Here is a 23,872-nt window from a genome sequence, read left to right on the forward strand (position 1 = left end):
TGTTCCGGTAGGGAACAGAGGAGATAGGCCTACTGTAGATGTGCAGGTTTCCAGCCTGAGCTGCCGGGCGAAATCCAAATTGACCAGTCAGGCAGGGTTCACCCAGCCTATTTATTGTCTACAACAACCCAAGAGTTTAAGACAATGACCTATAAGTGTTGGGGAAGCTGCTGCTGAAAATTCCTCACAGGGGCTTTGGTGGCTGTTGGCAAAGGAGCGGGTAGAAGGCGAAGGCAAAGTCTGAGCCTCTACTCTCCATGCCTCAGCATCATGCTCTGAGCCAAAGGAACCCTGCGTCTGCCACTAGGGCGGAAAACATAGGCCTGCAAGCGTGCATACTGAGGAGCAAGCTAACTGAGACGCTACTGGGAAGAACGGTACTACCCAGCGTGCACCCTTGACTTTTGGACACGGCCACAGCTTGGCTTGGCCTCATTAAGGCCCTGGCTGATGAGGCTGTCGATTTCTTGACACATGGTCATCATCCGTCCCACTTCTGACACTGAGACAGCATCAATATCACTATCCATTGCATGCTAAGTACATTGATAGATAGATTTACTTTATTGATTGTGAAAACTGCAATCTTTTTAGAATCTTTTTTAGATTAGAATTTATTGATCTCAATATTGAACGTTAATACTTAATTCTTTGTCAATTATTATTTATGTGTGTTTTTATGTGTTTTGTGTGTGTGTCCATGTGTGTTCAGCGTATACCTGTGTGTGTACTGTACCTACCAAAACAGTGAAATCTCTGACAATTCTATCTGACATTTGCTGGGTTGCTCTGTTTTAAACATACTCCATCCTCCATTTAATTGTCATGTCTTTATACATACTGAACAGTTACATTTTATTCCTGGCTTTTATTTATATCAACTTTTCATTCATCTTTTTGTCACTGCAACTGGACAAATAGATTATCTTCCTTACAACATTGGAGTGTGTGTGCCGTGTAGTGCCAGCCATCCAGACGTTAATGTTTTTCATTGGACATGGAGCATTGGAACAAAACGACACTATCGGATCAATCAATACTTCCAACGCCATCTTGTTTATTTGCAAACTCTCTACTCTTTTTTCTCCCCATCGCAGTGCATTCCTAAGCTTTCGCATTAGCTATCCAAATGAGATGTTCACTTGTTTAATTGACATTGATTGATATTGACATTGCTGTCAACTGCAGTGCTCAAGAGACCCTTTGTCTTAACAACATCTGTAGGGAAGTAGTTATCAGCTAGCAGCTGGGTTTCCATCCAACAATGATCTGTTTTAATTGCATCAGATACTTTTCAAATGTTTCCAGTCAAGATTTCTTATTTGAATGGTCAAAATGTGCATCATACAGTTGAACAGAGATCCATTTGATTTGAAAACAATCAGCCACAAGGTGGCTCAATAGCAATTTTGCATTCGGCAATACAGCTTCAGCAATTCAGGAAAGGTTTAATATAACTGACACCATAATGTTTTGCTTATCGTCTATATGTCAACTCGAAATTTCTGATTTCAAACATTTTGAACTGATTCTAGGCACTTTGTCTGTCTAGGTGGAGACCTTTCTGACAAAAAAGTCTTCCAATGGTTGAGGGTTTTTTTGTGCACTACAAATTCCTTTTATTGGGGAATAATTTCTCTCCCCCGCCCCTCCCCCCTCTCTCTACATTTACATGTATTCGTTTAGCAGACACTTTTTCCAAAGCAACTCACGTATGTCAATAATCTTTTAATAGCACTGTTACATTCTCTCTCTCGGCCTATCTATTAGCTTTTTTTCTTTTGTTAACTTACCATCATTGTTGAGGTCCATCTGTCTGAAAATCTTGTCAGTCCTCTTCTCTGGGGTAGACTCATCTTCAGGCATCTTCATCACAGAAGACACCATTTTATAGATGGCCTGAAGACAGATGGGGAAAAGAGATAGGACAGTAGAGTGAAAAAGTGTATGACAGTAAAAGCATCTTGCATTCTCTTGCATTCACAATTAACATAGACCATTACAGTAAGCTATGTCAGTCATTTTTTCCTTTCCTTGTGAACGTTCTAGGCTCTCTATCTCTTGTGAGCCATTCTAACTACACAACTTAACACATTCACTGAGACCATAAGACTGAGGCTTCATCAGGCTGAGGTCAACCTTTTCACCTTATTTCATCTCATTCTTGCTCTAATCTCACTCTTGATAAGGATAAGAACAAGTGGTTTGACTTCTAGTCTGTCTTTCATGAGTGATGGATTATGACAGGCTGCAACAAGAAGCATTCATAAAAAAAAAAAATTATTTCATCCCTCATTCATGTCTTTTATTCCTCTCATCTCTCCTGCTCCTCCGTCATGCAGCCTAACATGACTGCCCTACGTTCACATGATGGGGTGGCAGCAGCACTCCGTAACCTCGATGAGCCACTGGATAATCCAGCCGTTGTGCACACTCAGGATAAACCCCTGTTAAATTTAACTCACTAATCCGAGAGCCAAAAGGCCTGAGGCCTGACAACACAGTCCTTCTATTCTCTTTCCTTTTGTTTCAAACACTCTTAACTTTCTGCCTTTAGCAGCATTCACACCAAGAATGATAACAATAACCAGCGTCCACACTGGCCAACAATAAGAAAATTCTCTCCTCGTGTTAATGAATGTGATGACTGGAATATTATGGGTTCTGATTGGCTGTTAGCTTTTTATCATTCTCAAAATCGCTCTGAAAGTGATCAACAACGATATTGTTCTTCAAGTCGTTATCGTCATAGTTTATGTGTGAACATTGTCATTCATATTAACGAGAGAGATGTTTGTTTATTGTTATAGTCATCGTTCTTGGTGTGAACGGCCCTTTCTGTCTCAAACCACCGCTTCTGCATTTATGTCTGCATCCTGTTGTCTTCCTCTATTTCACCATCTCTTCCTGAGCTCTCCTCATGGAAATAGACACTTGTGTATCCAGCAAACACACCTGTGTCATACTGCAGAACTCTCCTAGCCCAAGGCTATAAACAGACACCAAGTGCAAAACCTTAAAAACTGCAGCACCACCTGCATACACCAGGGGTCAGGTCATTTTGCACCTGTACCAAGAGAAGCAACGTAACTTGGCTTATACAAACTGAGAGCAATTACAAATCCTGTGGCTTTGAGCAAACAAAGTCACTTTACACTAATAGGTATTAGTTGTGGTGTCATTAACAGAGAGGGAGAATAGCAATTAGGTAGTGGTAGCAGTATAAGGACTTAAGTGATTAGCCTAACATTGACTTACTAACATTGACATTAAAGCAGGCATGATTAAACTGGAATAAATCTTGCACGATGCTACTGGGCGTACTCCAGTAATACCAACAGTTGTTGACTGTTTGGGTATATCATTCTTGAGATTGTGAACTAGACTTATTCAGAAATTGAACTGTTATACCTACAATTGTATCTCTTGTGACTGGTACTGAAACAGTATTTCCATAACCCATGACTTGTCGACATACCAGACCTCTGAATCAAGTAAATCTCTGAAGATTTGCTCAGCTACAGTTTTTCCTCACATTATCTCACAGTAGTGGTTTCAGGTTAACTGCAGGTCACCTGCTGGGTGTCATCTAAAAAGCAATACAACCAAGCCCATGGATTTATCTTAACTATTTGGTCAATGCTGTTCAAGGGACTTTACTTCACTTTGTGTCAATAATACCATTACCTCTTCTGTGGAAATATACTTTTTATAACATTCACATTCATTCTGATGGTCTTGAGAATGAGAGATAAACCCACTGCCAAAAATGATCACTACAGTACATAATTTAGTTTCACTAAATGATCACTACATAGTTTTCAGAGTCAGGTTAAAACCAATGAAAATCTATGAGCAACTTTTGCTGCATAACAAAATGCATGCTGCATCTAAAACTGCAACAAATCATTCCTGAAAAAACACAACCTTCATAGCTCTTGTCTTAGGCAGTCAGTCCAAACGCCAATAAAAAACATACTACTGTATGCAAAAAGTATGATCCCAGATGTTAAGACTCTTGTCTTTCTCACACTTAATTGCCACATCACCTTAACAAAACCAGAAAATCACTCAGAGAGCGCAGACCTCCGCCTGTATTGTTCTTCCTAGGTTGTAATACGTTTGAACCTAAACTATTCAGATCGCCACCACGTGGCCATACCATGCCATTACACCGCTAAGCGAAAAACATAAACGGCTCCGGAATCCCGATGGCGATATGGATCTTTCTTCCTTGGGTCATTTCTGACCTCCCCTGAAAATTTCATCGAAATCCACCCATTACTTTTTGAGTTATCTTGCTAACAAACAGACAGACAAACAGACAAACGTACAGACAGACAAACAAACAAACCCCGATGAAAACATAACCTCCTTGGCAGAGGTAAAGAGAACTCTTCCATATAAACACCAGCATGCTCCTTCTGACCTGTACAATCTCCAGCATCTCGTCACGGCTGATGTAGCCATTGCCGTCCAGGTCGTACATGCTGAAGGCCCATTTCAGCTTCTGGTCTAGTTTTCCACGTGATGTAACACTGAGAGCAATGATGAACTCCCGGAAATCTATTGTTCCATCAGCATTGGAGTCGAAGGTGCGGAAGACATGCTCTGCAAACTTGGAGGCATCTCCATATGGGAAGAAATTAGCATAGATCTTCTTGAACTCTTCCACATTGAGTGTACCACTAGGGCAATCCTTTAAGAATCCCTGGGAAGAAGGAAAAACATGGGAGGCTTATTGACTTGGGGGGAAAAAAATATGATTCCATTGAAATGGCATGAATTCATGACCCCAGAAGAAAGACTTATTTAAAAAAATGAGCCACAAAGAACTTGCTTCCTTGAGAATTAGAGTTCACAGACCTGACACTGTATATTTGACCCATGATGCTGAGCACTAATATTGTGGGATACAATCCAGGTCATAACATGGATGTCAAGCCCCTCCGTCCACTGATTCAAAGGGCTTATGCCTCTGTGGGAGACTAATCCATTCATATAACTGCCATGTGACGGTGGAGACAGCTTGACAGCTTACCAGAACTTGAGGACAGCTATCTGGCCAAGCCTGAACTCCAGAGGCTCTTATTTATGTGTATTTTCCTCCTGAAGTGAAAGGGGGTATTTTTGCTACTTTTATTGCTGTCTCTTGGGTGTTCAACACTTTCTGTAGAGTTCATAAGTAAATTAAAGGAGATTGAGTCTAGCAGTACAATATGAATTGTGGAATTCCAGCTAAACTGGATAAACTGTGCCAATAGTGAAACAGTTATATGTTCCAGGGGCTCTCTAAAGGAACTCTACAAAAAAAAAACCACATTATTTTGTTCTTTGTTTTGAACAATACAAAGATTATTTTGTCAGAGGCACTGGTAGCAAGTGTAATCCCCACGGGTATTAGTGTGCTCACCTTATACCACTCCTGCAGCTCGTGGTCGGAGAACTCGGTGTTCTCCCGTAGGTCCTGCAATATCTCTGGCCGGAGCTTGCTGTTCTGCTTTCCCATGGTGACAAGTCTGTGTGGTCAAAGTGACAGCACTGAAGCCCAGGTCAAATCTGAGAAAGAGAATGAGATAGACATTACCGTAACTGACCAATCAGAGTCTAGTTTCACTACACAGTCAGCAGACCTTAATTTTTGTCATTGCAAGTAGATGATACAAATGGCCTGACCAGTGGTCAAACGCCTGACTCTTAAGAGAACAGAGACACCTAGTCCAGTTAGCAGAGTCTTAAATAGAACAAGAAAAGCACTCCAAGAGCGCAGACCTCCGCCAAGCGAAAACATAAACGCTTCCTGAATCCAGGCGGTAATACGGATCACTCCCAAATCCATCCATAACTTTTTGAGTTACGAGTTTGTATGTGCAAACAAACAAATACACAGGCAGACAGACAATCAAACAATCAAATGAATCCCGATATGAACACAACCTCCTTGGTGGAGGTAACAAGACTAGTGATCTTTGCTGGAGCTGGTGTAACTCAAACTCATTGTGATGTCTGAATTCAACATCAACCAAAAATTTCTAACTTCACAGATTATCCACACAAAAAACGCATGTGTTCCCTGAAAGTATAACAAGCCTTGCCCACCTGTATATTCACATGGTGAGTGTGCTATCATGTGATTATGAGTCTCACCTCTGAAAGGACCCCCCATCATACCATTCAGGTGACCATTTCTCTTTCTCCAAATATTTGCCTTGCACAAAGTTCTCCACTTCTCCAGTACTCATGCATACAGAAATAGCCACTTTCCCTCAATTTGGGCCACAGCGGGAGCCTTTCCTTGCCCACGATGCACCTCTCGCCTATCACAGCACTGTTCATAATTAGAGGCTAATGCTCACACAAGCACATCACTTTCATTTGGGGCAGAGAACGCTGAGAACATCAGAGAGGGAGAAGTCAAATAGAAGAGGTGAAAAGGATATCAGCAATGGTAATTCATAAAAATATATCTTAGTCTAATTGTTTAAACACGACAGCCAAACAAAAAAGGCCTTCACAACCATTTTGAGTGAGCAACTGATACCTTCCTATTCCTTGTGGAATGGGAAACACTAAATGCTAACACTAAACACTAATGCTACCTACTAATTCTCAGCCCTATCATGCTTCCACAACATGCACTCAGACTCAGGCAAACAGCCCCTTTCTGCCCCAGGCCCCCATGAATGTTTTTTTTCCCTCTTCTCTTCTGTTCAAATCCCTTCTATCAGTCAAGAGTCACATGCATGTCGGATAACATCCAGATGTGATCACACAGACATACACACACAGACACACATGCATACACACACACACACACACATACTCACACTCACACTCACACTCACACTCACACTCACACACACACACACACACACACACACACACACACACACACACACACACACACACACACACACACTTTCATTATGCTCTCCCCCATCCTAAGCATCTGGTCACCAATGCTATGTGGGTCATCAACATCTGTGTCAGCCAATCAGCTGTGAGTGAAGGATCGAGCTTTACACATAAGTACACACACACAGAGACACATAGACACACACACACACACACACACACAGACACACACACACACAGACACACACACACACACACACACACACACACACACACACACACACACACACACACACACACACACACACACACACACAGAGGCTCACACAAACACCTAACACACGGCAGTACTGGGGAAAAGACCTTAATAAATGGTTATCAAAGAAAACTGTGGTGAGGAAAAGAGAGGTAGATGAAAGATAGAGAGAAAGTTCTGAGAGAGGTGAATCGAGAGACAGAGAGAGGTTAAGAGAGAAGGAGAGTGCTAATGAAGGTGGTAAAAATAAGAATGAGGGAATGAGGCTGAGTCCTCTGTGGGAGAAACTTCCAGAACAGCTAAGAGATCGCGGGCTCCATTTTATTCCCGTTTCCACGAGGGAGCGAACGCAAACTCACACACACACACACACACACACACACACACACACACACACACACACACACACACACACACACACACACACACACACAGAGCCACAGTAAACACAGCCACATATTTTTACAGTATGTACATATCCTCAAACAAAGAGTAAGTCAATGAAAAAATGAGTATCTTTTTTTTTTTTTTTTTATGCAAAACACGCCTTTACTTTGAGCCATTTTGACAACTGAGACCTTCAGAATGCAAAATAGCTATGAATTATGATGAAATTAAAGAGATTTGTTTCAACATACTTCATAGCTTGTTTCATCATACTTCATAGCTATCATGTTGCATTATGAAAACCTCAGTTGTCAAATGCCTCAAAGTAAAGAAATCTTTAGCATTTTTTTTTTAATATTGTAAGGCTATATACTTAACCCCTCCCCCCCCACACACACACACACACACATATACACACACTCTCTCTCTCTCTCTCTCTCTCTCTCTCTCTCTCTCTCTCTCTCTCTATTGTGCTGCTCACTCTATGAGCAGACTAACTGATCCTCCAAGCTGCATACTGTATTACTCTGATTGTGATCCAAAAGTAGCCTACTGTATGTGTACGTGTTTGTGCTTGTGTATGAGTAAAAACTGTATAATGTCTGATAGGCTAAACAACTGTCTGGAGGCTGATCCAAATTGGCAAATTCCCTCATCTTGGTGATCCTAGATGGTATTTTTCTTGGCAACGATACCATCTAGAAGAATGTACGTCAAGCACAAGTAGAAAAGGTTATGGTATCAATATCATAGTTCACACAGAGCATCCAATGCACAAGGTATGCTGACTAAGGCCTGAACGCATGCAGATCAAACTACCAACCTCATACAGTACATGGTGTGTGTGTATCTGTGCTTATATGTTACATGCGAATGTGTGTGTGTATTTGTGCTTATATGCTATATGTCTATGGCTGTGTGAGTATGTGTGGCTATATGCTATGTGTATACAGTATGTGTGTGTGTGTGTGTGTGTGTGTGTGTGTATTTGTGGTTACAGTATATGCTACATGTGTATGGGTGTGTGTGTTTGTGATTAGTCGTGTTATGTCTGTCTTGAAGCTGCGGTAGCACTGTGATTTCCTATAAAAGATTAATAAAAGGATCTAGTATAATCTAACAAGTTCCTGAACATTTGCCCACAGCTCTGCAAACCTCAGAAAGCAAAACAAACCAACCACATGCTCAACTGATGCACCGATTTTCATTTGTAGCTTATGGCCTGTCAAAATACTCGTAGCATTCGCAGCGCAAATTAATTTAGTCTTTGATGTAATGGAGAAAGTGACAGTGACAGGCAAGAAAAGGCAAGAAAAGCAAGAAAAGTCCAACATTCATCAGCCAGAAAACAAGGTAAGAATGTTGATATAGGCTATAGATGCTGCTTTGGAAAGCAACACCCTAATGTCAGCTGTCATTGGTCCATTCCCTTACATTGCTATACTGCCCTACAAAGCAAAAAGGCAGCAACTACGCAGAGTACAAACTGAATGTCATGAAAATGATAAATCATTTTCGACCAAAAATGCAGAGATGAGTTAGAGATGAAACACTCAAACCAGTGATGTCACATAGCCTACAACTGTAGATTATTATCACCATATATATACAGTGAGGAGAAAATGTATTTGATACCATGCTAAAGTTGCCTAAAAAGAGGAATATAAAATCGTCATTTGACAATTGATCTTAATGTCTTAATTCAAAAATTGAGTAAAAATAAAACCGCTAAGTACGCCAATTTTCTTTGTGATGGAAGAATGTTTCGTAAATAAATAAATGTTCTTCCTAAATGCTAGGGGGAAGTAAGTATTTGACCCCCAATGTAACCCTATGGGAATTCAACACATAGGGTTAACATAGGGGCGGGCAGATTTTTATTTTTTAAGGCCAGCTATTTTATGGATTCAGGATATTATGCATCCTGATAAAGTTCCCTTGGCCGTTGGAATTAAGATAGCCCCACATCATTACATACCCTTTACCATAGCTAGAGATTGGCATGGTGCTTTTTCCAGTAGGCCTATTAGCCTGTTTGATGCTCATTGAGCTCAATGCAAATCAAACAGGCTAATAGGCCTACTGGAAAAAGCACCATGCCAATCTCTAGCTATGGTGAAGGGTATGTGATGATGTGGGGCTATTTTAATTTCAAAGGCCAAGGGAAATTTATCGGGATGCATAATATCCTAGATCCATGAAATAGCTGGCCTTTAAAAATAAAAATCTGCCTGCCCCTATGTTAACCCTATGTGTTAAATTCCCATAGGGTTACATAGGGGGTCAAATACTTCCTTCCCCTAGCATTTAAGGAAAACATTTATCTATTTACGATACATTCTTCAATCACAAAGAAAATTGGTGTCCTTGGCGGTTTGATTTGTACTAATTTTTTGAGTTAAGGCATTAAGATCAATTGTCAAATGATGATTTTATATTCCTGTTTTAGCAGGGTATCAAATACATGTGCTCCTCACTGTATATATGAAAAAAACAATGCAATTTTTCTAAAAAACGTACATGGAGCATGTCATTAATTTCACAAAGCTTTAGGAACGCAACGAATAGTGGGCGATGAGATTACTTTCCCTCCCTATAGCTAAGTAAAACAACGATTTTACAAAGCTAGGTTCAGAATCCTGGGATATGCCCACTTTACAATAAGAGGAATGGAACTAACGACTGGCCTTTGGCCATATAAACCATCCACTTAAAAAGTGGAGATTAAAACACCAACAATGCAAGTGGCAACAGTGGTATAAGTGCAATAATGGATTCCACGGCGTTCAGTTATCAGAAGAATAATCAGTGTTGGGAAGGTTGCTTTTAAAATATATTCCACTACAGATCACTACAGACACTACAGCACACTGGTAAACATACTTTAACTGATTTTATTTGTACTTTGATGGATCCCTAAAATGTATTTAACGTATTACGATAGATTACTAAAAGTGAGTAATGTATTTGGAATACTTTGGATTACACCATTGTATTATATTTTATTAGCAGTGGATCATGAAACTGTGTTAACGTCATTGTGTCAAAGAACAGAGATATTTTGTCTGCACATAGGTTAAAAGGTAGCCTGGTCGTACCAAACCCTCGTACTAGTAATGGTGAAGGGAAATGAAAATTGGAAGCTAGTTAAAAGGCTACCAAATCCCCCAAACAAGGTAAACAGTACACAGATTAAATGCCTTTCTGCAGAACACTCAAGAAACGAGATGGCCTAAAATGTGCTGGCTGGATATTGGCCCCGTTGGCCTAAAACAAAACTAATATCACATTCTACATTCCCTGAGAGGTTTTGCCATTTACGCTGTCAATATCCACCTCTTTCCTCAACCCGGAAATATGTATCGTTGCGATGGTTACGATACTGTTTTCAACTTCCGTTCATTCTGTTAACATGTGCGTTCTCCATAGCAAACTAGGTTATGCCTCAACTTAGATTTCGTTCGAAATGTTGACAATTCTGCCCTCAGCATGTATATACTGCATCACATATAACCGATATAAAATATAAAAGTTGACTTTTATATGCGTTATGATATGTTAAGCACCGTAAACCGTCACGTTAAAACAGATACAATGCAGCTTCGCCGGAAATAGAAAACCGTCTCGATGTCATGGCGACCCCCATTGTTGGCTGCGGAATATCGTGGATAAACAGAAAGGGAAAGAGAAAGCAGCCACCTCAGAGCATATACAGCATATACTGTAGTGTAGGTGGGTCAGGTGGGATGTGTCTCACCCAACATTGAAAAAATGTGGTGTTCACTGTTAACTTCACTAACCACCCCCCCCCCCCCCCACCCCCCCACCCCCCCACCCCTCCCAGCCAAAACGTGCCAATACCATTTTACATTCAAGGATGAGACTGTGGTGATCAGCAACTTTTGGATCCTCTCAATCTCCACCATGCAGCAGATCTAATTTGTACTTTCTTCACTACACTTATGAGCAGGCATGAGAGAAAGAGAGAGAGAGAGAGAGAGAGAGAGAGAGAGAGAGAGAGAGAGAGGTGCTCCACTCAACTTGTAAAAACGAACATTTTTGATGGGCTACGTCCTTTTTAATAGGCTACAGAAACTTTTTAAAGGAAATCCTGAAGACGAGGCTAGATGAGGTTGCAGAGTTCCCACTAGCCTACTTACCATTTATAAGCTCTGCTTGGAGAGGACTCGTTACATACTGCAGGATGCACTCTGTTACATACTGTAGGATAGGCTGATTTGGAACATGGACAAGAATATAAAGAGTGGTCTATTACTTTGCCTTTGTAGAATGGAATTGGTGAATACAGTATATGGTGACAAGATTAAAAGCAACATAAAACAAGCTTGAGAAAATGTCAATTTAAATTTAACTTTGAATCAGTATCTACCCCTTAGCCCTACCCCTTGATCCAAAAGACAATTGGGATGCCCCTTCCACTTTTGTAAACACGCAAAACTAAAGGCACCATTTCAATGTTTTCATACACAGGGGCAGTTAATATGGTATTATTTATGGTTTTGTTTCTTTTAACTTGCATAAAACACTGTCCTGCGGCTTATACACAATGCGGCTACTGTACATAAGAAATTACTTAAATTAATTCATCTTTTCCAGGCAGCTTTGTGGATAACTTTTAAGAAGAAAATCAGCCAAACTTTAACGAGGCAATTCCATTGGTGTCTTTCTTTCACAATGTCAGTCAATCAATGTCAGCGTTTCATTTTCCTACAGTGCTTCAAGGCAGAATTTGAAGGGAGGGAGAACAATATGTTTGTCATGGATAGCCTTCCTTTGAGGAACTCAATGCTTTTAAAGACTTCTGTTTTTCTAAGTGGGTCAATCAGATAGGGAATACCAGCCTCCATTCACAGTGCTAAAGTAACAGGCACAAAGGGGAGATGCTAATTATTTACAACACATGCTCTGACCTTCTTTGCAATTATATTTATCTCTCTTTCTCTGTATGAGTGTGTTGGTACATCTATACAGCACCTATGTGATATGCTTCTTGTCTTTTGCACCAGGGTTTGCACCATTCAAAGTGGATTGCAAATGCAAGCTACTGAGAGGGTAACAAACAACCATCATTTTTTGAAAAGAGGTGGACTGGCTTGGTACCGAGATGAGATTTGAAAGATAACTCATCTTGAGTGCACACAAAGCATTAAGGAAACTTGAATAGAAGTCTTTGTGAAACTTGTTGACTCTTAGACCACCTTCTCTCACTCAGTCCGCCTTAAAAACCTATAATGCAACTGCAGTAAGTTCTGCAATGTCTCAGCATTTCTTTTCGACAATTTGCTTGTAAACTTTAGTAGTGCCCCTTTAAAACAGACTCAAATGTTTTGTACGTCTGTATCACGTGTTGAAACTATACAAATGTAAAAGTAACTGTCAATTGGCCTATTCCAAATATGCACTACACTGATAAATCTATTCAGGTATGGATTAGTTTTACAGCTGCACATCATCCTACAGTTGGCAACATTTTACCATAAAAAAAAACAGATGTGAGGGGCAGAACATAACAGTCTTTCAAGCATCTAGTCTACTGACGTCAACCATAGGAATGGAGCTCTTATCTTAGGAGTTGTCATTTTGTCCTCACTAAAAGTTGGTCTCAGCAGCAGAAAACTCTTAGGTAAAATGTCTAGGGCGTGAGCTTGGCAGCAATGTATCCTCGATGAACATGGTAGAGCATGCATAGTACTGCACGAGAAGTAGTATGAAACATAGTAGTATTGCCGGAGGCAGAGCCAGACTGAAGTTGTTTAATAAAAGATCTGTTAAAGAGACCCTATGCAACTTTCTGCAGGAGACGATCGCTCCTTGTTTACATCTGGAAGTCTGAGACGAAGAACCACGCTTGCAATTTATATATTTAAATATAGCCTATACATGTATAAATATACACGCTAAAGCTGTCGGGGAAGCTCTGCCGAGAAAATGCAAGCATAAAACGAGCGAAAACGAAAAACGAAAGCGAAACCAGAGATGAAATCGCCAATCCTGCATAGTTCCTCTTTAAAGCCGACCAATAGGAGCGTTGAGCAATAACTTTACATGGAATGAGCCAGACGAGATTACAGCAGCCTTTACAATCTCAACATTGCTGTGCATCTATAAGTACTTTCTCAAGGAATAGGCTAACATTTCTTCTACTCTTCATGAAAGTAGCTTTTCAGACACGTATAATTATTTATGCATTTTGTTCCCTATGTTTTAAAATAAGGGCACAATACTTGTGTGCACTCCTGCACGCTTGCATGTTTCCATCTACCCCTCATGCCCACAACAGTGGACTAAGATAAAATAATATGAAGACAAATTACACAACTAGGCTTATAGCTGATTTAAGTTTTGGTGCCGTGCTGTACACAAGGTTGCATTTTTCATCTAGTGATAATCTATTCATATATTTGGAACTTGCAAAACGGCATTAGCACAGCCTACTAGATACTGTATACAAAATGGTGTATCTTTCATTGGAAACAGAGTTTGGGAATATACACTGTAGGCTAATAAAGAAGCAGCACCAGCAACCTTTACCCTACCCTGCAATAGCAAGACATAATGCTTTTCTGAACTATTGTTGTTAGGTTATAACCCTATTTAATGAACGATCGTCACATATGAGATTAGGGATGAGTTTAATGAAGTAAAACTTCTCAACAAATGACTTCAATGATACAATGACTTATACTGTTTTGGACACCCTGCCATGACTGGTAAACTCTTCAAGGTCCGAGGCCTTTCAGACACTCTGAGGCAGTTTGCTACAACTTTAGATTTTAAAAGTTGCTTTGTCTAACTGAAAACATCCATGCAAAAGTGACACATACCTGTATGGTTATAATCTAGAAGTCTTAAGAAGCAATAAGAAAATCAGAGTGAAGTGACTGTAAAGAAATGAGGTTTTATCTAAATAAAGTGTTAACACAACCTTACAAAAAGTAAATAAAGTGTAAACACAACCTTACAAAATAGGCTCGCAGCCAATTTACATGCGTCTTCAGTTGTGCTTTATATGCACCTTTTGCTATAGACCAGATTTTTCTTGGTCAGTGGCATAATGATTTTTAGCGGGTGTAAGATAGCGATTTTTGCATCATGTGCCAAACCAGATCATCTTCCACACCCCAAGGCACAAGGCTGAATAAAAGTGAGGCGTGTTTCACAAAATTTGAGTGTAAAATAGGAATAAGCTTTACGCCGCATTTCTGATTGTCAAAAATAAAGCCCCAAGTCTTTGACTGCAGATTAGTTTGGTGCCATGTCCTCACTATTGCACATTAAGTTAATATGAAATTGTACCTGACGTGAGGTGGAGCAAGTCCTTACAGGATGGAAATTATGCTCACCCAGGTCATGGTATTATAGCCTGCTTGCAGCAGATTTGTCCAAATGAAAAGACAGATTACATTATCACTATGATTGCATCACTTCACCCCCTTTCTCTTGTCTATTTACCTATTATCTCTTGTCTCCCTCTGCCACAGATGTCTATTTTAGCATCACCAATACCAGAGACTGATCTGTGATCAGTTGACTGAGTGGATATGTCTATCTCTGCATGTGTGGCCTATGGCCAGTACAAGGTCTTGAGTTTCATGTACATGTGTGAGTCAATGGGCTCTGTTAGCAATCTGAAACGGCTGTTGAGAGATGTAAGGTTTAAAAACATTTAGGGTGTGTCCAGACCACAATCGCTAATTTAACAACTTTAATTTAAAGGGTTGTTCTTAATTCTGCAGACGAGTCATTGCTTACATCTCATAACAGTGCATCTTTACAATAGCTGTGCTTTTACTTGGTCACTAAACACCCCCATGACTGATTCTGAAACATAAGAACAACTTTTTTTCGCCAAGATAGAGCCCTTGAGCTCCATCACATAATGGGCCAAGTCAGCCTGCCGTAACAGGTATAGCGAGCGTGCAAATGTGTGAATCCCGAAAGGAAACAGCAAAAACACCCCCCTTCACAACAAAAGCCCCTTAATCACTGTTTTCTGTTTGTCTTCAAAAGTGATTACATTGTCAATACATTGTATTAAAGCAAACATCTCGCTTCTTTAGAGGTAGCTCTTGCTGTAGACAAAATCTACTAAAGCATACTACTGACATGGATGACTATTTCACTGTTGTTCATCTGTCCATCCTCTTAAAAATGTAAGCCTGCCCAAATTATTTGATTGGCCCGAATTCTTTTTCATTGGGCAAAAAGACTTCTCAATGGAAAGACTTTAGACCAAATCTCCCAAAATGAAATTATTCTGCGTTTTGCGTTCTTTTTGTCTCTTAAGTGACTTGGAGCTCGTCCATGACAGCATTAAAAATACAAGCTGTTTGCATTCTATTTGTCAACAACACTTTTATTTGTATTGGCTATTGTTAGTAGTTGCCACAAGCCAGTTTGTAACAAAGCATTACACAGTGTTTTACCCAATCACTGTTTCTACGACTGATTTAACATTACCGATATCCAACAGAATTTACAGTTAATGGGTGCAGCCATCTTGGAAATTCCAAGTATTCTGGGTGAATAGGGCAAGAATGAATGTTATGGTACGCAGAGGTTTTCAGCCTAAAACTAAGTGCATGGATTAACCTTTCCCCACTACATGGTAGAGAGAGAGAGAGAGTAAGAGATAGAGTGCAAAAATAAAGTGAGAGAAAATAAGAAGTTGAGTTGCTCAAAGAGTTGATAATGAGAGACTGAAGGAGCAAGAAACTGAAAACAATAATGCCCAGTAATCTATACACAAGTCTTGCCACTAAAATCAGCTGAGCTCATACAACTGGCTGCCTTCCAGGACAAATGTGCGGCTTGTGTAAGCATCTACAAATTCACGCATGTACAGTAGTAATCTGTGTCGTGTGTACTACAAAGTCCGTTCAGAATTCAAACCCAAAGCACCAGTATGAGACAGACATGCTACCAAGGAGATTAACAGGAATGGGTGCCAGCATCTCTTGCTAGCTGGTGTCTGAGAGTGAGGGTTGCTCACTGCTAGGGCTGTTCAATTTTGCCCCAAAATAAGATCTCGATTTTCTTTTCTCAAAATCTGATTTTCGATTACGATTATTTAGTGAAATGACAAAAGGCAAGAAATGATTTCAAATATTACTTTTATTAAACAACATCAGTTATCAATAATTCATTTTAAATTATTGATATTAAGAAAAATTATTGGACTGTTGCCACAAAAAAGGTCAACACTTGCAAACATTAGTACCGTAATTACCCTAGTTAAAGTGAAAAAAATAAATGTTAACAATTTCACATTTTGAACATCAATTTAAGCACATATTCATGATTATGATTTAAAATCGATCAATTGCACAGCCCTACTCACTGCACAGCACAATTACATGTAATATTCTATTCACATGATGCACTGTTAGAAGTGTATGAGTCAGCATCAGTGTCAGTCTGTCACTTCACATGGAAGAGAGTGAGTGTAGTGTAAGTACTTAAGGTGTGTGCTAGGTGTACACAGTGAACAGCTGTGTGTCTCCACTGAACACTAGAGTAATGCAGTGTTTCATGGATAATTTAAGGTTAGTGCTCTTGTGAGGGGAATTTGGGATGTGTTGGTAGTTCGGTGCACTCCTGTCCTGTGTCATATCACTGAAGGTGAGGCTTCAGGATTATCTGCATGTACTGTACAAACAGAGATTAAAATGTCTCTCTTAGACAGTACTCAGACATTTGCACGCATACACAAAAATACCATAACTTCACCTGTAATAGGCAAGTAATTGGCTGCTTTTTTATTAGCCTGAGTAAATGTCAAATAAATAGGAATATCTAACTTCAAGACTAGTAGACTAGACTAGTGCACTGTTTACCCAATTCAACTTAAAATCAAAGTATGAATTATTATTGTTATCATTTTTGTTATTATTATTGTTATCATTATTATTATGTAATAATAATAATAATAGCACAATAGATGCAATCCTCCTCAGTAGGCCTATATATCATTGTTAAGATGTCACAACCACATTTACAAAGATGGTGTTGTTATTTCTGACAAAACTGATAAGAGTGAACTCTTCACATGGTCTAAATTGCCATTTTAAGTGCTTGAATTATGTTGCTGATAAAACATGGAGCAATTCAGCTAGATTCACCAAAGGATTTGAGGCTAAGTTTTTCACTTGATCACCTTTAAAAACTAGGTGCATCATCGTGCAAGCAAACAAACACTGTTATTGTCAAATTTACAGCACTATACACTATTACACTACTCTATACAATATATCTACAAATATCCCATTTCATTTTTGAAGTATTTCAGTCATTCAAAATGATATTAAAAACAATTCCCTATCTACCGACCTCCTTACACATACAGTACACAACATTCACGTTTTTCCCTCCTCTCCCCTTCGACCTGTCCTGTGTTGTTATTTTTAAGTCTCCAACACCTTAAACAGGTCCGGATCTAGGACACACACCTCTCTATCCCATAATAAGCACCCGCATGTCCCAACTGTATTGCTTCGTGGCCCTCTGCAAAGAACCTCGCTTTCAGTGCCAACGAGTCTACAGTAACGCCACTGCTGCATTACAGTACGCCATGTGAAATAAGAACAGAAGCAAGCTCACTCCCACCCGCGCTGCATGGGCTCGGGCCTGTCATTTTAAATGTGGCCATCTCTACAGATGCTATCGGAGTTGGCCTGCTCCTATTAACAGATCAATAATTCACTCTGACTCAGGTGTCTCTACATTCCTTAGAGGAGGTCTCTGATAGGTCAAAAAAAAAAGAAAGGCAGAAGGCTTTGAGGTCTGCTATGACAGCACTTTCTGGGGAACAAAAAAAAAGCACAATGTCTGATTTGTACAAGACGTCACAGACTTGGAGAGATATCAAATTAAGAGTCAATTGAAGTCACAGGAATGAAGAGGCATGGTGGGAGGTGTTGGTGTGAGTAAATCACACATGAGTAAATGAGCAAACACTCTGCAGCTGTACAGCCTTCAATTCAACAGCTAATAGACTCTTTTGTACCTCTGCAAGTACAGTGGCTTCATTCAGGTCAAAAGGAACTCATCTCTTGCAGCTTGCAAGGCCGCTAGGATGGCCTCAGTTATTAACCATACAGACAGTGCCAGTTTCTTCTTAGGAACATCCCTTGACAGACATGTTGACATGTGCCAACTGACAACGTAATTAATCATGACAGGAAGGCATGCCAACTGCCATTCTCATTCTCCCATACTGATCATAAGCTTACCTAATACAAGCTATGGAGATCTGCAATAGTAGCGCTTTCTATCCTTAAACAATATTGCCAATGACCGATGAAAATGTGTGTTTTGTCCACATACAAGACATGAGTATGTTTCTCTGGCTTAGTGAGTTGGGTGGCTGGGGGATGGGGACCAGGGGATGTTTTGAGCCTGTCTCGGATTTGCAATCAAAACCCCATTTCATTATCCTAGGATGTTACGCCATGGCAGAACCCCTGAATATACTTACATAATGAGGATTTGCACTCATTTTTGTGGTCTTTGCCAGAATATCACATCCCTTCGTCAACCTCCGCTGTTTAACAGCATGTCGTAACCACCTAGGAGTTTTGGAGATTGCATTTTGCTTGAGAAACCCGAAGTAACTAGGTCCTATAAAAAAACTTCTAGGTTTGTAAACACTTTGCCCTTTAATTTAGAGATAAATAGAGCCGGTTATGAATATTTTGTTAAGCCTGTTTTTAAGCCTGCTATTTAAACTTATGATAGCATCCATAGGTAAGACACTATACTATCACATATACTGTATCACACTGAAGCTTCTCCTGTTGATTGCTTTGAGATTTGGTAACAAGTCTGCATACATCAAGTACAGAAAACTGAACACTGGATAAAGTTAGGTTTAAAATTCTTGTTTAATTTTGTTGTCAAATTAAGACTCTAACTTTATGGATGTTTCCAAAATCCCCAATGTAAATACATTTTAGTCTAATAAGCTTTAGCCTTTTCCATATACTTTGAGCCAGAGATCCCCATTTCAGTAGTATGCATTTTCATCTACATTTTGTTAGCATGAATGCAAAAACATTCAGTTGTTTTACAGCATTCGTAACCTGAATGATATAACATTTTTAACAAAAAAGAAAAAAAAACATGAAGAAAAACTATTGATAGCATTTACGGTTGATATCTGAGAGTGGAGAGAAACTTTGTGAATCTCAACTGTCCTTTGTAATAACTCATGTCATGATGGCAGTTAAAATACTTCTGCGTAGTAGGGTCACATTTAAGAAATGTGGAATAAAAATGCATAGAGCCAATTTCCTATGACAAGGACACAGTATTTCCAAATAAGGATGAAACATCCCACAAAACATACAGTAGGCAGGGAAGGGAGGGTAGACACATAGCAGAGGGTGATTTGTTAAAAGAGTCAGAAAGTCTGCTATGCAACACATTACTCTCCCTCACTCACACACATCCTTCCTCCATTTCCTGTGGTGATGAGAGGAGCTAAAAATACACCTATCCAAATGTTTTGCTGTCTCAGCAACGTTTTACCCTTCAGCTGCTATCATGTGTCAGAGCACAAGGTCTATCCTAGATAGATAGTTAGATAGATTACACAGACACACAGACACAGAGACATACTGTACACACACACACACACACACACACACACACACACACACACACACACACACACACACACACACACACATGCATACAAAAGTTATTCTGTGTATGTTACTGTATGTGTTACAGTATGTCCATTGTTTGCTTACATTGATGATAGGGCTGCGACAATTAATTGATTTGTGGATTAGTTGTCAACTATTAAATTGGTTAATCTGTTTTTTTAAGGAAAATATGTAACACATGCTTTGATGTAGCTTATTAAACTGGAAGTTTAAAACTTAAACTAGAATGTTTCATACCAAAGACATGCAGTATACATTTTATTGATATGTGAAACTATTTAAGACCAAATTCAGTGCATATGGCTGATGCTTCTATAAATGTCTGCTCTCTCTATCACCAAATCAGCCTGAAAAGCTTTGTAGAAATAGTTTTGACATCTGCAGGGTCGGTGTACTTGTGGCGTTATCAGTTGTCTGAGACTACTGTGAAACATATTGGACAAGTGGAAACCTTTCATGATACAGCCATGTGTTTTTGGTAACATCATAAACTAGAAAAGCACTCAGAGAGTGCAAACATCCGCAAAACGAAAACATAACCGCCTCCTAGATCCAAACGAGGATAAGGATCACTCCCAAAATGTAATAATTTCTTCATTGGGTCATTTCAGACCTTCCCTGAAAATGTAATCGATATCCATCCATAACTTTTTGAGTTATCTTGCGAACAAACAAACAGACAGACAGAAAAACAAACAAACAATCCCTGATGAAAACATAACCTCCTTGGCGGAGGTAAAAATGGGATTTCAATTAAAAGAGTAGAGTAGACCATACTATACAGTAGGGAATAGCGCTGAACGGTTTATGGAACATATCTAATTGGAATTTGTGCTGACATATTGCTACTTGATTTGCTCAAGCTTCATTTTTATACTTTATGCTTTATGACATAGTATATAATATAGCATTACCAACACTTAAATATGAAGTTCTTTTTCTACTAATCCATGGATGAAAACAAAAATATACAAATTACGCTATCAAATTACTATTATTAGTTACTAGTATTACTAGTATGATTGTCTGTCACACAAGGACCACATAAACTTATTTAATTGATTTCATTAATTTGAACCCGTGGCAATGTGTGGCAGCTGGGATGATGGAGAACACAGGGTTAACATTCAGCTGTTATCCAGACGATGGACTAGAGGAGGTGTAGGTTAAAGATAAGAGTGAACCACTAGAAGAGATAGGGACTCTGCCAATACTAGGGCAACTCTGGGGCCATATTGTATCGCTATCAATTATGTAAAATTCTTCACCATGAATTTGTCAGATAGCGATTTTAATGATATACATGATGATGTGTTTAGATGTGCTGCAAGGTGAGCGACTCTCATGTAGAACAAGCATAACTAAATGCAGAGCTCAAACTACAGCATACAAAGATGTAGAGTTCATTACTGATGATGGACAGGATCCAGTTTTACTTCTTGCGTTTGCACAGGAGACGTGACTTGTGACTGAGGACAAATTGGTGAAAATAACTATTTTCCTATTGTCATTTGTATCGTGGCCAGGATAGATACAGGGTCACTGTGCAAATAACAATGTACTGTGAGAATCAATCTAGTAGGGTCTTATAAGCAGCAGAGCAGACTGTGTTGACTTTCGAGCAATACACTTTGGCAAAAAGATACAGCCAATATCTCCCTGAAGCACACGCAAACATAAAATAATATTACACACTGTCCATCTTCCAGACAAGCCTGTCTCAGTCGTACACACACACACACACACACACACACACACACACACACACACATACACACACACACACACACACACTTATCAGTCCCACACCATCACAAGGAATCTCATTAGTGTGCAATGGTACTCTAGTGGTGAATAACTGGGTTCCCTTTCAGACGGTGAAAAGGGTATGCAGGTTGGGGGCGGAGGTGTGAGACCATACAGCTACTGCGGGGGGAAAGCATCCTGGGTCCAGAGGCGGAGCCAGACATTATGAACATCGGGGGCTTAAGCCCAGCGGGGGGTCTGGGGGTTCTCCCCCAGAAAATGTTGGATTTCTTAGATGCAATTTCCTACATTCTAGTCCACTTTAGGGAAGACATCGCAAATCCTAAACGCCTTCCGATTCATATCTACATTCGTAGTTGCATGGCCTGCACAAGACAATACTATGAGCTAGGCTGTTTTAAGGGCAACATTTTCACTACCTCTACTTAGAAGCATTCCTCCTGGTCATTGTAGACTAAGTGCCATTCACACATGCTACATATTGTTTTTTCCAGCACAGTCTAGGCTACCCAGATCTGCCACAATATCTTGTATAAATACTTGCATTGATTTGATTTAGATTTTTAAATAATACAAATTCAAAAATTCTTACATTTTGATGCATATCTCATCACAGCAAGCTGACAGCTCGACATTACTTTCATGGTTGTGTAGGCCTGACTGCTCTGAAAATGGCAATATAAGAACCATGGTGGAGGGATACTTTGGGGCTGAGCAATGTACAGATATGGGGTGTGTGCCTTCCAGAAAAAAATGGCCATTTCTATTTAGGCTAGTGATGAAAAATGACTTTTTGACACTTTTTGCGCTCCATATTTGTGACATGGGCTGATCGGACCTGATGTTGCGTGATAGCACACATGACGTGCACATATGATGATTATCTATAATATTAAGATACTGCATTGCAATGAACAAAGTAAAGGCAAAAAAGTGTTTATTTTTCAAACTAATTTGGATGCAATATGAGTCTTGAATTGGATACAGAGTTTGCTCTCAAAACTGTATTATGAACGTGCAAAGATAACGTTGGATTATGAACATAGGTTATTATGCCACACAAAACATGGGGTAAGTGGAGCTAAATTAAGTTATTTTGCCGTCACTTCGTCTGTTTTATGACCTAAGGTTGTATTTGGTATCTGTATCTACGAGAGTAATGGTAGCCTACGCTATGACATTATTATTTGTTTGTCGCTTCGTCTGTTTTCATAACACAAAACGATCGATGTATTTGGTATCAATGGAAAGCCCCGTTTCTCCTCTTTCATTTGATATGCGTGTCATGTCTGTGCGATGCCAGGTTCGCGAGTAGCCTAATTCAAGCGAGAGTAGCCTAGGCTAATGAACACAGAGCAATATCATTAAATAAACAGACTGTAAATTTAACTTCGTGATTTTTCTTTTAAATGTTCATACTTGATCGTACAGACAAGTGTCTCTCGTTGGAAAGCCCCGCTTCTGCTCTTTCATGCAATAAAGGTCTCATCTCGCTGCTACTAATAATCCCGGAGCAATGTAAACGAGAAGAATGGATGTGTTTTTTGACGCACTTTGTGTTAGTCGGATTCGTTAAAAAGATTCGGGGCTTTTGACGTGAGATCCGGGGCTTCAGTCCCCAAAGCCACCCCCTGGCTCCGCCACTGCCTGGGTCTGGTGGGAGGGCAGAGTAAGACCATATACAACTAGTACTAATCCCGCAGCATCACTAATGGCCTGTACATACAGACTACACAATGTTTTGTCTTTCACGATTGACCATGTCAGACTAGGTGATCAGAGAACCACAAAATCTTGCCGCGTCTTGGTCGTAAGAGTGGCCACATTATAAGATCATCTATCGTAGCCTTCTCGTCGTGTGTCGTCACAGTGTCAGAGTCGTAGATTCCCCAAAAATTCTGACACGGTCGTAACGTCG

At 39.8% G+C, this 23,872-nt stretch overlaps 1 protein-coding gene across 1 annotated transcript in view; it reads right to left on the minus strand.

The window, feature by feature from the left end:
* hpca (hippocalcin) overlaps positions 1-23,872 on the minus strand; it is a 30,874-nt gene that overhangs the window by 3,658 nt on the left and 3,344 nt on the right. Inside the window, exons 2-4 of the mRNA XM_062528896.1 lie at positions 5,414-5,559; positions 4,430-4,711; positions 1,794-1,899 (exon numbers count right to left, since the gene is read on the minus strand). Coding sequence (XP_062384880.1) covers positions 1,794-1,899; positions 4,430-4,711; positions 5,414-5,509 — 484 coding nt within the window. The 5' untranslated portion in view covers positions 5,510-5,559. The remainder of the gene's footprint in view (positions 1-1,793; positions 1,900-4,429; positions 4,712-5,413; positions 5,560-23,872) is intronic.

The sequence above is a fragment of the Sardina pilchardus genome, chromosome 24, assembly GCF_963854185.1.
Source record: "Sardina pilchardus chromosome 24, fSarPil1.1, whole genome shotgun sequence".
Taxonomy (NCBI): Eukaryota; Metazoa; Chordata; class Actinopteri; order Clupeiformes; family Clupeidae; genus Sardina; species Sardina pilchardus.